This window comes from Ruditapes philippinarum, unplaced genomic scaffold (assembly GCF_026571515.1).
Source record: "Ruditapes philippinarum isolate M1 unplaced genomic scaffold, ASM2657151v2 ctg1150_1_1_1_1, whole genome shotgun sequence".
NCBI classification, from domain to species: Eukaryota; Metazoa; Mollusca; class Bivalvia; order Venerida; family Veneridae; genus Ruditapes; species Ruditapes philippinarum.
The window spans coordinates 194,409-207,404 of record NW_026860971.1 but is presented as its reverse complement, the minus strand read 5'-3'; the positions used below and the strand labels follow the sequence as shown (position 1 = coordinate 207,404).

At 30.5% G+C, this 12,996-nt stretch overlaps 2 protein-coding genes across 2 annotated transcripts; both read right to left on the bottom strand.

Annotated features, from left to right (window-relative positions):
- Nucleotides 1-225: 225 nt before the first annotated feature.
- Nucleotides 226-3,298, bottom strand: LOC132714074 (transcription factor E3-like). Its single transcript, XM_060696807.1, has 4 exons — nt 3,267-3,298; nt 2,685-2,831; nt 1,364-1,511; nt 226-541 (listed from the first exon to the last, which is right to left on the bottom strand). The coding sequence occupies exons 1-4, from the start codon at nt 3,296-3,298 to the stop codon at nt 317-319; spliced, it is 552 nt and encodes a 183-aa protein (XP_060552790.1). The 3' UTR covers nt 226-316.
- Nucleotides 3,299-3,571: 273 nt separating this feature from the next.
- LOC132714071 (uncharacterized) lies at nt 3,572-6,931 on the bottom strand. The gene is made up of 2 exons (XM_060696804.1): nt 6,575-6,931; nt 3,572-3,883 (listed from the first exon to the last, which is right to left on the bottom strand). Exons 1-2 carry the CDS (start codon nt 6,818-6,820, stop codon nt 3,626-3,628), a joined length of 504 nt encoding a protein of 167 aa, XP_060552787.1. The 5' UTR covers nt 6,821-6,931; the 3' UTR covers nt 3,572-3,625.
- Nucleotides 6,932-12,996: the final 6,065 nt, after the last annotated feature.

Sequence of the window (12,996 nt, the reverse complement as noted above, 5' to 3'; positions counted from 1 at the left end):
CTGTTTGAAAACAGAATTCAAGTAAAGGAACAAAATATTATTCTGCTATTTTAGGTACGGTTTAAATCATATAGCGAGTATTTTGTGCATCTGAAGGAAATATACAAACAAACTTTTTGAATTTTTCCTTTTTCAGGTTTCATATTATTTCTTTGTATACTACAGGAGGCAGAGTATTTCAATAGTACTATTCGTATTATAAAATGAAAGGAACATAAATTACATTTTTTTCATCCATTTTATTTCAACATTGTAGTCAGGTATGTAAAAACATAGCTATTTTATTTCATTGTTATTTTTGAATTACTGGAATTAATTATGACTTCATACAGTCATCTTGAAACGCTGAAGCAAGTGTATCCCAAACATCATCCAATGCCATCGTTTGTGACAAAGGTGGAATCACCTTCTTCTGTAAAGGATCATTCAATACCGTATCATATCTCAATTCACTCGTCTCTCCCATTGGTTGCATCTCGGTTGAGTTATTGTTTTCAATATTAGCCTTTTCAGCATTTGGTGCAGACCGCATCTCTAGCATCTATTACAATATATATTGTTATGTCTAAAGGGAATCTTTAATTAGCTGATTAAAAAAGTTTAGAAAACAGTAACTCATCAATACATTGGTATTATTTAAAGCATCAAGTGTACAGAGTCACATTTTTGTTTTGTTATGTATTAAATTACGAAACAAGTTTAAGTATACGTTTTCTTTGATTTCAGAAAGCTATATATACGTATAAATATTGCAGTTGCAAACATGCCATAAAGTATCAAATTATTATAGATATTTTTCTACAAGAATTAAAACCACATAGATATAAACTTTGTTTATGACTTGCGTGAAGTAAATCTAAACTTCCCATTATATTTTAAATGTATTAAAATGCAATAAACAATGTTTCCTGTAGCGATAAAGTATTTTACATCCAAATTGTTCTTTAAATTCAATCTAAGAATTAAAACAATCGTTCAAATTAAATATTCCAAACATTGAAATTATCAGTACAGCGTAAATGTTTAAATGATTCACATTGTTCATATTAGTTATTTTCATATAAGAAATACTATGCTTAGCTTTGTGAAACATATTTATGTAATATTTATTTTTTCGTAATGAAAAAACTTACTGATTTTGTCCAATTTAAATATGCGAATGCACTTACTATAACTGAAAAGCTGCATTTCCTATTACTGGTCAAGTTAATTTGGTCCATTATATTCAGTAAATAACACTATGTTTTGATATTTAATTTACCCATAGCGTAACATATATTCTCTGTGTGTACTTAGAAATGCTTAGCAATTATCTATATTTTCGTACATCAAAGTTGAGGATGATATATCCTAAAACTCGTACCTCCAAACGTGCAGCAAGTTGCTTGCTCTCGAGATCAATTTCGATGATTTTTTCTTGTAATTTCTTTGTCAGATTAAGGTCTGTTTGTAGCTTTCTAATGTAGTCGACAGATTCTTTTAAAATAGAACCTTTGTTTGTGCATGTTGCTCTGAAAAGTTACAAATAAACAGAAAAGAAATATATGTTCTATATAAAAGGAATTTTCTTACTAAACGCTTTTCAAGGACAACTTTATTAAATATGTTTTTAAATATTATCCACCCGTTTAATAGCTAAAATGTCTTTTGTTTAATTTTCAACTATAACTGTTTCAATATTTGTGTAAGAGCAATTCTTTGATCATATTGAAAAACACAACGGAAAATTTCGAATTTTCTCAGGAAAATTGAAATTTCTATGACAATAATACTCTGAAATAGCTTGCAATCCTTTTTTAAATACTTTCATCTTACATTTCCAAATGAAGAAGCGACAACATTTGCTTATTCTTACACGATGGCAATGAATCCGTTGCTAGTTTGGAGTATTACTTAACAGCATAAAATGTGCTTTGCTTTTTATTTTGATGTTAAAAAGTATATTTATTATTATAGTGAATTAACATCGATATTGTGGGATATTGACTGATCAAAAAATAAATAACCTTAGGTTTTCCTCAACGTTCGGCATGTTTCGGTAACACGGAAAAATAAACACACATATTCAGTAATTATGTTTGACTATAAACACAGGCTAGTCGATAAAACCAAAGTATTAAATGCAAAATTTCTTCAATGAAAAGTGATTTTGATACTACTAGAAAAAGTATATAAAAGTGCATTTTTATGGAAGTCGAAGTAATACCAAGGACTAGGTAGACATATTTCCGTCAAAAACAGTATATGTTTTAAGACTTGATTGACAAAGTGAATGTCAAAGTAAAGATATAAATGTGTCATTCTTACATGAAATTCGTTCGGCGATGATTATGCTAATTTGAATTTAAATTAACATCCTATCATTTAATGTGAATATCAATGTTCAAAGGAAGAATGTGATTGCGATAAATGTTCTGTTTATATTTAAATGAGGCGGAAATGTGTAAACTCAGATTGGTTAGTTTGTATGTAACAGCCCAACGTCTAAATGTTAAGCAGAGATTGGTTGTTGTACAACGTCAAGTAACAATGATATCTTTTGAAACAGTACCAAAAATGTTTTAAATGAACGTTGTATCCTATTTGATTGAGGCATTGCCTTACTAAATTACTCACTTAAAGATTACGCTTATTATAATACATGCTTAAAATTTATGTACATTGCATGTAACAATTTAGCTCACCGATTGACATCTTCTGGGAGAAGGCTTTGAAGTTCAGCAATTCTGTCGTTAATAAAAGATCTTCTTCGCTTCTCAACTGAAAAATAATTGTAATGTTTAAATAAAATATCAAGAATTAAAGAAACGTGGGTATTTTTTAAAGAAAAACTTAAAATCAAATCTAAGTTTAAAATATTTTATGTTATGTGTCCCCTTCTCTGTATATTTTTCTAATTTTCCCTTTTACTTGAAAAACTTTGTGGCTTAAAATGTTTTCCTTTTTTGGAGGCGGGGTTGTACCATGTGTGCAAGGGATACGGGGAACTTGGGCAAAAATTTCTAAAAAAAAAAATTTTTTTAAAAGAGCTACGTTTATTTATAGTTTATAAAAATATAAAATGGTTATGAGCATAATTTATTTTAATTTTATGTGGCTTATTGAAAAAAATTAATGCGGTATTATTATTATTCATTTGGTAAAGAAAGTACTTTTTAAAATTGTTATAATAAATACTTTTTTACATTTTTTAATTTTAAAATTTTTAATTTTCTATAGAACCGACATGGCTGAACGAACAGATGTTATATTTTTAACACAGTTACTTCGCTGAACACATGAGTTTGATCTGTGTCATCTTCAGAAGGTATCATTGTCAAACTTAAAGGACAAACGTTTCTCCCTTTTGTGTCAAAGGTTGATATGTCTGTTTGAATTCTTTCCGTTTGTTCTTGAACAGTACGGTTAACACATTGCTGTCCAGGAATAAAAGACGATACTTCCATCTGGAAAGAGTTTTCACGTTTTTATTGTAAAATGTACAAATGTGCTAAAGTGTTTAAATATCTTGTCGTATACATTTGAATAATTTTTACCAATACAGTAATGTTTACTTAAATATAATCAAATGGTTAGATGTCCATTACGTGTTTCGGTATGATGATGCACTGAGTCATAGACCTAATTATTTGCCATTAACACCATGCAGCGATAAAATGTAAACGCAAAGACTTACAAAAGGAAATGTTGTTTCAGCATAATTCATTTCCGTTGGAATATTGTTGTTAGGCTCATTGATGATATTGCAGCGCTCAAAGTTGTTGATTCTAGCGCTTGTGGACATACCAGTCATGAAATGATGATTTGCATTTTCTCTTGGAAACTCAGGTTTCGCTCTAGGGACATCATTAGGGCGTTGTGATAATCCACATGATCCTCTTACCTGTTTGATATACATATAAAACTAAACATACAAGTATGCATGTGTTGTTGTTGTTTTTTTTTTCAATGTATTTATTTCATTTGTAGAATCAAAATCTGTTATGACAATGCAGACAATAATTGTGCAGTTTGTTTCGTGATTAAAAATAAAGAGGATTATCAATATTTTTACACCAATGCTTGACAAATGTGTTTTACACAACTGCGTAATACAAAACGCGTTCTCTTAAACTTACACCATTCTAGCATGCTTTTTAGGCACTATTTTCATTCAAAGAACGATGCCATTTTGACGTTATCAATGAAGTTGTTAAATTAAATGCTTCTATAGGATAAATATACAACAAACAATTCAGTTTTGTTTCAAACATATGATTAATATGAAATATCCGAAAAATAATAAAAAAATTCAAATACCCGCTGTCATCGTAGACAGGGATTTCTAGCTTTCTGGAAAAACTCGGAAAAGCCTTTTTACCGCCGTAAACGGTTAAAATCGTGCTAGATATTCCGGTTTTTATCGACAGCTGGTGTTAGATCGTTATAAAATTGCATTTTAAATTTTTGTATTATGAATATCCCTGAGCCAATGTATGTTAATTTGACTGCTTAAGCAAGTGAATCACGATCACCTGACTAAAATCGTTCACTATAATCAATTACTTAAAAGTAAATATAAATGGTCTCGTGGCTCATATTCAGAAATCTAGTCAAGTGATATACCTGTGATAGACAGAAGCTTATCCTTCAGGGTTAAATTTATCAAAATAGAAATATCTGTCAAATTGTACAAAGGGAAACATTAATACAATGCAGTTAATCTAAGAGGCTTGCTTAATTTGTTTTTGGCCAACTCGTTGTTTAAACTTAGTATATAATCTAATATTGGTCGTGATTTTGTCACTATACGCAAAGAAAAAAACAAAAAACAAAAAACCAACAGTGTTTAACTGCCAATAAACACTGTTTAAGGACTACATGTTTATCCAGCTGTTTTTTTTTAATTATTATTCTATCCAACAAAAATTCGTCAAAAGGCCGCTATTTTAAACTGACTGGGTAGGAAAAAATAAGTCGAGAACCGATACTATCATAATACAATTCAGTCTTACGCGTTACATAATAAATTGTTTATAATTTATAAACTTTATTAACTAAAACTTAGATAGTTCTTAAACACAAAAGAAGTGACGAACTTTAAGATCACGCTATTAAACGTCAAATATATATGAGTGCAATTCCCGGTAACTGTTTATCAATAACTTAATTGTTAAAATAACATAGTACAATATGGTAGAAGATACTCAGTTTAATATGAATTCATTAAAATAGAAATAATAAGAATTTAGGTAATATTCGTTTAAATTGGATTTTTAAGCATATTTAAATACATTGTGTCATAAAAATTAATTTCAAGTTAACGATAAATAAATTTTTGAGAGTGGTTTGTCAGGTTACACCTAAACAACATTAAAGAAATCTAAAATATCAAAATTGAAAGATAAAAGTACATAATAATATGTTTTATGAATTTGAAATTTGAAATTATCATTAAATATGTCTATAAATTAATCATTTTTCAAATGTTCTCTTTTATTTTTTAATCTGCTCTCTAAGGTATCTTTGCAGGTTTGATTCTAAAAATTAACCGAAAATAATAAGTTTACTCAAATTTGTTTTTGCGACAGTACGTAATTACACTATAATGTAGACAAACTAATTAAAATCAATGTGGAAATTTATAGCTAGATAATAATTACATTGACAATTTATTTATTTATGTGTAATTAAGAAATGTCTGATGAATTGTGTGTTTTCTTTTTTCTCCAGACTGCAAAAATAATCTTGTATTCAAAAATATGTCATGAGCATATAAAATGCATAGACCTTATATTTTCTGCAATCTGCTTAAAAATGCGTCCCATCGTTAATTGTCGGTGTTTATTTGTTTTTATTTTAGTTGATCAATCATTTATTTATTTTGCAGCTCTCTTGTTTTATTACATATTTTGAACATAAAAAAAGAAACATAAAAAGTAAATAAAATGTTCACTTCAAACGCGATACGTTAATCTCGCGGCTCATATGATGCCAACGATTTGAAACTTAGATTAAAAGCTTAGCCATATTTATTAAAACCAAACATTTAATTAATTATGAATGCAAATACCAAATGGCACGACGATAACGAAATAATTTAAAGTAAATAAACTAATCACTTAGAATAAAATAAAATAAAAGAGAGGAAACAATATAAATCAACATTTCAACACTGTTTTAAATTGCTTCGTGATATTAATCTATGAAGCTTGTAATTATTTAAACTGTTATTGATAGTTAACATTTAAAAAGAACATTTGTATGGTCATAAATAGTAAAATATGTTGGCTTTCGGGTTTTTTTTTCTGCGTCTTGAAAATGCCTTAAATGAATGTAACTGGTTGTTTGGATATATTAATCTTTAAAAGGCAAAACAATGAACAAGTAAGGGAAAGAGGTACAGAAAATTTGTTCAAATACTTTATTCAGATATCTTTATGTATTTGTGAAGATTGTATCATTTATACCAATGCACTTTGCGGTTAAATGGACTGCTTGCTACGGAACACAAAATCATTATAAGCTTAATAGTATTACGTAATTTTAATGGGAATGCCATATAAGATCACATTTGTCTTACAAAATCACTTACCTGCAAAGCATTATTCCTTGCGATGTTCAATATATGTATTTGGGCAGACAGTATCTTTTCCAATTCCCCAAAGTATGATGAACCATCATTTTCAGGCATTACACTTTGTGTTTCATCACTATGTTGATCACATACATTTTGCTGGCAAAACGATTTTCTGTCTTGGTACTGACCATGATTATCCTCTGCGGATGTTTGTCCAACTTCTCTTTCTAAACAATGCGATCTTAAAATGTAATCAGACATTTTGAAGCGCCTACGTTTTGAAAGCCGTTTTTAAAATAATACAGATGTGTCTCTACCGCGCCGCTTACGATATACACATATTGTATGCTGACTTTGGTATATTTACGTGTATATGACAAGCAAGCTACATACACCTTACATGTAGATATTACCTAAGACAAATTTAATCGAAATCTTTAGTAATTCAATGCAAAACCTACACGGCTTGAATATGCCTTTTTGTAATACCTTGTTATCTTTATTGACACAGCATACCATGCATGCAACAAGGTGCTTTACATATGTATGTTGTTTTTTTTGTTTTTTTTTTTGGTTAAACAATCTAATTGAAGCTCATTTTACTATGTATATCAGCTCTACAATAAAATTTAATCAAATTTCACTTGTTATGATTTTTTAAAACAAAATAATGTCAATATCATATGTTTGGGCTATTTTTATTCTTTTTATTACTGGAGTTGATTATGTAACTGCAACAAAAACAAAAAATAGCATAACAAAATGATTTTGCCTGTCACAAAAGCTACTTAATTGATAATAAAAACATAGCAAGACATAAAATGGTTAAATTGAAATTTAATTTCAATTTGTTTATTACTTATATAGGGAGGAGCTTAACTAACTATCATACGGTAGTGCATGCCACCTTTTTCCATTTGTAACCAATGTAGAATAAATTTTCTATTCTTAAAAAACTGAAAGGGAGGAGGGCGTGAGCTTTTTCCTCACTCATTTCTCATTCATATTATTGAAATCAAACCAAAATAACTAAGGCTACTACCGATATTGTTCCCCAAGAGCATGTTAATCAGTTTAATATCATAGCTTATAATGCGATTTTCTATAGTCAACTGCAGGGATACTAGGAACTATTATCAAACCAATAACCTTTGCAACCTGCCTTATTGATGCTTTAGATATGAAACACGCATTTTGACATTTAAAACCAAGTTGTCTTGTTTAAGCCAATGTGAGAAGCATGTCGTCAGCATTAAGGTTGTACAAGTAAAGGCATGCAGTAGCAGGAATTACCACACACTTTTTCATGATTTCTTACTTGCTTCATCAGTGGCTTCAAGTTTGCAGTAGCTTTGATATTCTCTTCACATAATTATAACATTCGCCTTACAACAAAAAATATCGTCATTGAATGATTTTTAATATAGACAATACAACGCAATCAGGTTAAGAGTTTTGTAAGTTAGGCTTAGCAGGTATACAGGTAATTTTCTTTCCACCAAATGAAACAAAAACATTTTACTAAATAAAATGTAAAACTTGTCTCCATTTCAAAATGTTTGTTGGAAACAAATTCATTTAAAACCAATCAATATCTCAATTTCTGTTTTTGCCACAACAATATTTTGTTCTTTGTCATAAGGAACCTTTTCTTTCTGTCTGAGAAGCTCTTTTTTCAGGATCACTAACTTTACATTCACAAATATTAAAATTATACTAAAAGTGAGACAAAATATGTACCTGAAGAATCAAAACATTGTGACAATGCTTCACTTATTATAATTTGAAAATCACTTATAAAATTTTGGTAAAATTGCCATTTATTCTTCTTCAAAACAATCATTTACCTGTTCTACCCCTTAAACAGCACCCAAGTACCCTGCCACTCGTATGCCTGTTTGACATACCCCGGTCCCTTGGTGTTCTGTCGCGGCCATCACCGCCTTTGAAGAGGACTCCTCTTTTTAATTTACGTGCAGGACCTCATCGAAAAGGTTGGCGAATAACATTTAATTGCTAATAAAAGAATAGTCTTCAATTTTATTTGTGAGCATGGACACCCGTCCTAAACAGTAGTTTTGCAAATGTTTTAGTGTAATATCAGGTACGAGTGTATTCCTAACTCATTTTATGTCTAAGCAAATATTTACCAATCTATCAACGCCAGCTAGTCATAACATTGTTCAGTCACAGTACCATGCTTATCAATACACGAAAAGACTCAACATACATAATTAAATATCTAATATTGAGATATTGGTCATTATCTTATGACTTTATATGATGTTTGCTTAGAATGAATGATACTTTACTGTTTTCATTAGTAACTTGTTAATGATTGTGAATAAAATTATTGATAAGCCATTTTGCATTTTAAGACGACCTAGTCTATTTTTGTGATTTTAATAACAGTATTTACTACTAGCTTAGACTTTGTACACCGACCAAGAATGCTGATTCATTATGACAGTGTGACTGTTGCCATATACGTATAACAAAGCTATTCGTTTGATGTCTGCTCTTACTTGTTTGTGATATTAGTTATTTGTAAATAACAACTGATTATGTTTTAAATGAATAACATTACTGTCATCATAGCAGTCACTATATTGCAAGAGATGGTGCCAATTAATAATGTCGATTAAATACAAAAATGAGTTTTGGGTAAAAATAGTTATTTGTAGGCATCTAGATTCTACTCTATAAGCAATGAGGCATGAATAGTTCAATTTATGTTGCCACACTCGACATGTTTGAAAACCTGTGATTCTTCTTTGATAACAGTGGGAAAGGGAAAATGCATGTTGACATTTCAGTTGTAATTCCAGAGCTATATTATATAATAACATGATCATTGTAAATCGTATATCATAAGTATTATAAGGTAAATGTGTTCGTTATTGAAACATGGTGAAAAAAGTTTTGAAAAAGGTAGTATGACATTTTCAGTATGTATTGAAGTTATTGAATATCAAATACAGTTGATGACATTGTGACGCTAACCGGTGTTAGGAGGCGTGAGGGATGTTGCACTATGGGTTAACGCCATTTTTCGTGTTATAACGTCTGCAGAGTCCCGAGGAACGGTTGGTGCCCGAGCCCGGTTCCGAAGGACTCTGCAGACGTTATAACACGGAAAAACGTGCGTTGACGCCATTATAGCATAAAATTTTTAACCAGATTCATATTTTTAATTCAAAACAAATTCATAAATACCGGGAACACGGTTGCGCTTCGACGGTATTTATCCAATTCGCACGTCGCTTTGGCAACAAGTTTTACATATGCGTTTAATTTTTCGGGGCAAACAACTTGGGAAATAGAAAAGGTCGGCACCGAAAGAAATGTCGAGTTTTAATAGATTTATGAAAAAAAAACTCAGCCTCATGGCATACTTTTAACAACTATGATGAAATTAAAGCAGTGTTTTGTATTGAAATTGATAAAAAGTTGATAGGCGTAAGGACAATGTATCCTTTTTTAGGCCTCGTGTATCATCACACGTTGTGTACCGCACAAAAAGTCAAAATGGATGCAGCTGTTGATTTATAAAGGGATAATACTATTCATTTCGTGGAAAAAATTAGGGTTATACCGGTAGATTCCTTTGAGACACACTGCAATAAATGTATGTTTCATTTGTATTTTCTGACTGAAACCTGAAGAAAAAATAAAAGACTGTTAAACTGTTATGTTGGTGAAACCATTTATGTGAAGGAAACAATGATGGACACACTGAAATAATGAAGAGTTAAAAAACAAATGAAGACAGTGAAGTTTCAGTTCTGTAAGTAGATCCATACTACATGTATAATTTTATTTCATTAAACGTTACAACATGTAATTTTTTTACAAATCAATTAACAATTCAAGGCACAATAAATAATTTAATAAACATGTAATGTATTTTTATTTAATTTTGCTGAGTACTATACTTTACATTCCAATATTGGCAATAAGAATATGTCCAATTTATCATTTTCTCTTTCCTTGACTATTCACATACAGTTATGACAAAACTTTATTCATTTATAAGGTCTGAAGTGAACTTATTAACAGTTCTAAAGTTCTAAACATTACCTGTAATAATTTATCATATTCATAACAGATTCTTCAAACCAGAAGGCATTAAATATCTAGCATATCATGTCTCAAGTGAAATATTTACAGTACAGTAAACTTGTTTTATAATGTCTGACAGGGTTTTCACTAGCCATGCAATCCTGAGGGTCATTTTGACTAAGTTTTTCTTACTTCAAGGCCCAATCCCCATGATTTTTAACAAAATTTGACCCTCCAGTTAAAATCCTGAGGGTCAAATCAGGCTTTTTGGAAATATAAGGGTCAAAAAGTCATTTCAAGGGTCAAACGGACACCTTGAATGACACTCTCACAAATGAGATAATTTATATGATAATGTTAGATTGAGAAATCGCTCTTCGAGCAGTGAAAATATTAACAATCACTTTTTCCTGTACTGTTTAAGTTTGTTTATAATTTTCTATGTAGTTTGTTTATAACTTTTTATGACGGTTTGACATTTGTGTTTATCACATATACCTTGGCACAGGAGTGTAATAAAGCCATTTAATCAAAAACGATATTACACTAGTGTAATATCACTTTGACGTGACATCATTTGCCCTATATATTAATTATTAAAGCGCGCTAATGTTAGCGTTATACTATAGGCGCTCATTGGAAAATACTCATTTTAACAGTTTTACAGTACTGTTCTTATGTCTTATATATGTGATAAATAGAATATTATATTCGTGTAGATTCAATACTAAATTTATTGAACTTGTTGAATAAAACAATATTATGCTCGCCAGAGGCTCGCATAATTGGATTTTATTCAACACGTTCAATAAATTTAGTATTAAACTACACTCATTCAATATCCTCTATATATTAAACATGTAGTAATGAAGTTAATATCAACAAGTGCTTGTCTTTTAAAGCCGTACCGGGCTAGGCTACCAACTATTTCTTAAAACTCTGCAGACATTGTAACTTAAACAAGAAACAAGAGTTATTTTAAACACAAAAAATGCAGACTTTTTAATTAAAAATAAAAAATTTAATTGATATCTGCTGCAACAAACAAATGTGAATCGTGTCTTACATATAAATTGACATTTTTTTAACAATTTATCAATTTCTTGCATGTTTCTGTGAGTCGTAATGAAAATGAAAATGACAAGCTCCTCCTGAAACATTGAATGTAAACTGTTGGGGACCAGCAAAAGGCATCATAATGTTTTGCATATTTTCATTGACATTAATCGAACTTTGCGCAACAGTAGATTGTTTTCTTTCAGACATGTTGGAATCCTGACCTGAGACACTAGAAACTACTGGTAGTGGTACATCAGTTTCATTATCTGGAACAGCTACAGAATTGGTTTTGGTAACTTGGTTACTGACATTTGATTTTGAAAGTGCCCCGGACAAAACATTTGCACACTGCCTTTGTTGGTCAAAGGTTTGACCATCAATATAATGCTTCAGACTTTCTTCATTTTTGTGCTTTGTTAATTTGCATATTTGCTTGGTATCTACACCACTCAGAACTGTTATGGCTGTTGCACGAACAGAATGGTTTGTATAAATTTGTGAAAGACCAGCACTTGTTTAAATTGTCTCCATTACTTCAGCAAGTTTGTTTTTACCTATAACTTGTTCAGTGAACCAGTATGGACTTTCTATAAATTTAGGACTTAGTATTGGCCGTTGAAATAAGGCCTCATTTCTAGGATTCAATTTGGAAATATAAAACTTGTACACCTGATCAATTCTGAGATGAAAATTATTTACCTCTAACCCATATGCTCTTACGTCACTAGAGTCCCATGCTTTGGAACTACTGCCCCCTTGCCAATATTTGGTTTTCTCTGTAGTTGTCATAACTAAATACTCATAACCACGGTCACCGGTTTAAACTTAGAAGGTATTCCTGGTCATATCCCTAAACCCTTCCCTCCCACGTCTGGCAAACAAGTAGCATAATAAAAACCAAAAAGAGTGGAACAAAATTTCAGGGGATTCGTGGTATTTAGCAAGATAGCTTGAACGTTTAAAAAGGTCACCTTCTGCAATAGCCGGATAGTGGGCTGGCTTTTCACTTCTGGCATTTATAAGTTTTACACATGTTATCTATCATTTTATTTGCTAAAATAAATTTTTATCAACTAAAATATTGAAGTCTCTGTTGAATGGTGGTGAAGTCAGAGCTCGGTGGATTCCTGTTCTTATTCCACGTAGGCTGCCTGGGGCAAACTTTTTTCCATCCTTTGTTTTAATTTCAGCATATAATTTTCTTAGAGTTTTACAAAGCTCTTCAAGTGTAATATTGTGAAAATCTAAAATTATGTTTCTCTTCCTGATGTAATCCTGAATCCCGATTTTGTTATATATTTATAAATGAAATATTT

Excerpts from the sequence above, each read along its gene's own strand:
- LOC132714071 (XM_060696804.1), bottom strand. The coding sequence starts at position 6,820 with ATGTCTGATTACATTTTAAGATCGCATTGTTTAGAAAGAGAAGTTGGA. Across the intron at positions 3,884-6,574 it reads CAAGGAATAATGCTTTGCAG|GTAAGAGGATCATGTGGATT; the intron begins GTAAGTGATTTT and ends TATATCAAACAG.
- LOC132714074 (XM_060696807.1), bottom strand. The coding sequence starts at position 3,298 with ATGACACAGATCAAACTCATGTGTTCAGCGAA. Across the intron at positions 2,832-3,266 it reads AAACTCATGTGTTCAGCGAA|TTTTTCTTTAAAAAATACCC; the intron begins GTAACTGTGTTA and ends TTTGATTTTAAG. Across the intron at positions 542-1,363 it reads AACTTGCTGCACGTTTGGAG|ATGCTAGAGATGCGGTCTGC; the intron begins GTACGAGTTTTA and ends ATATTGTAATAG.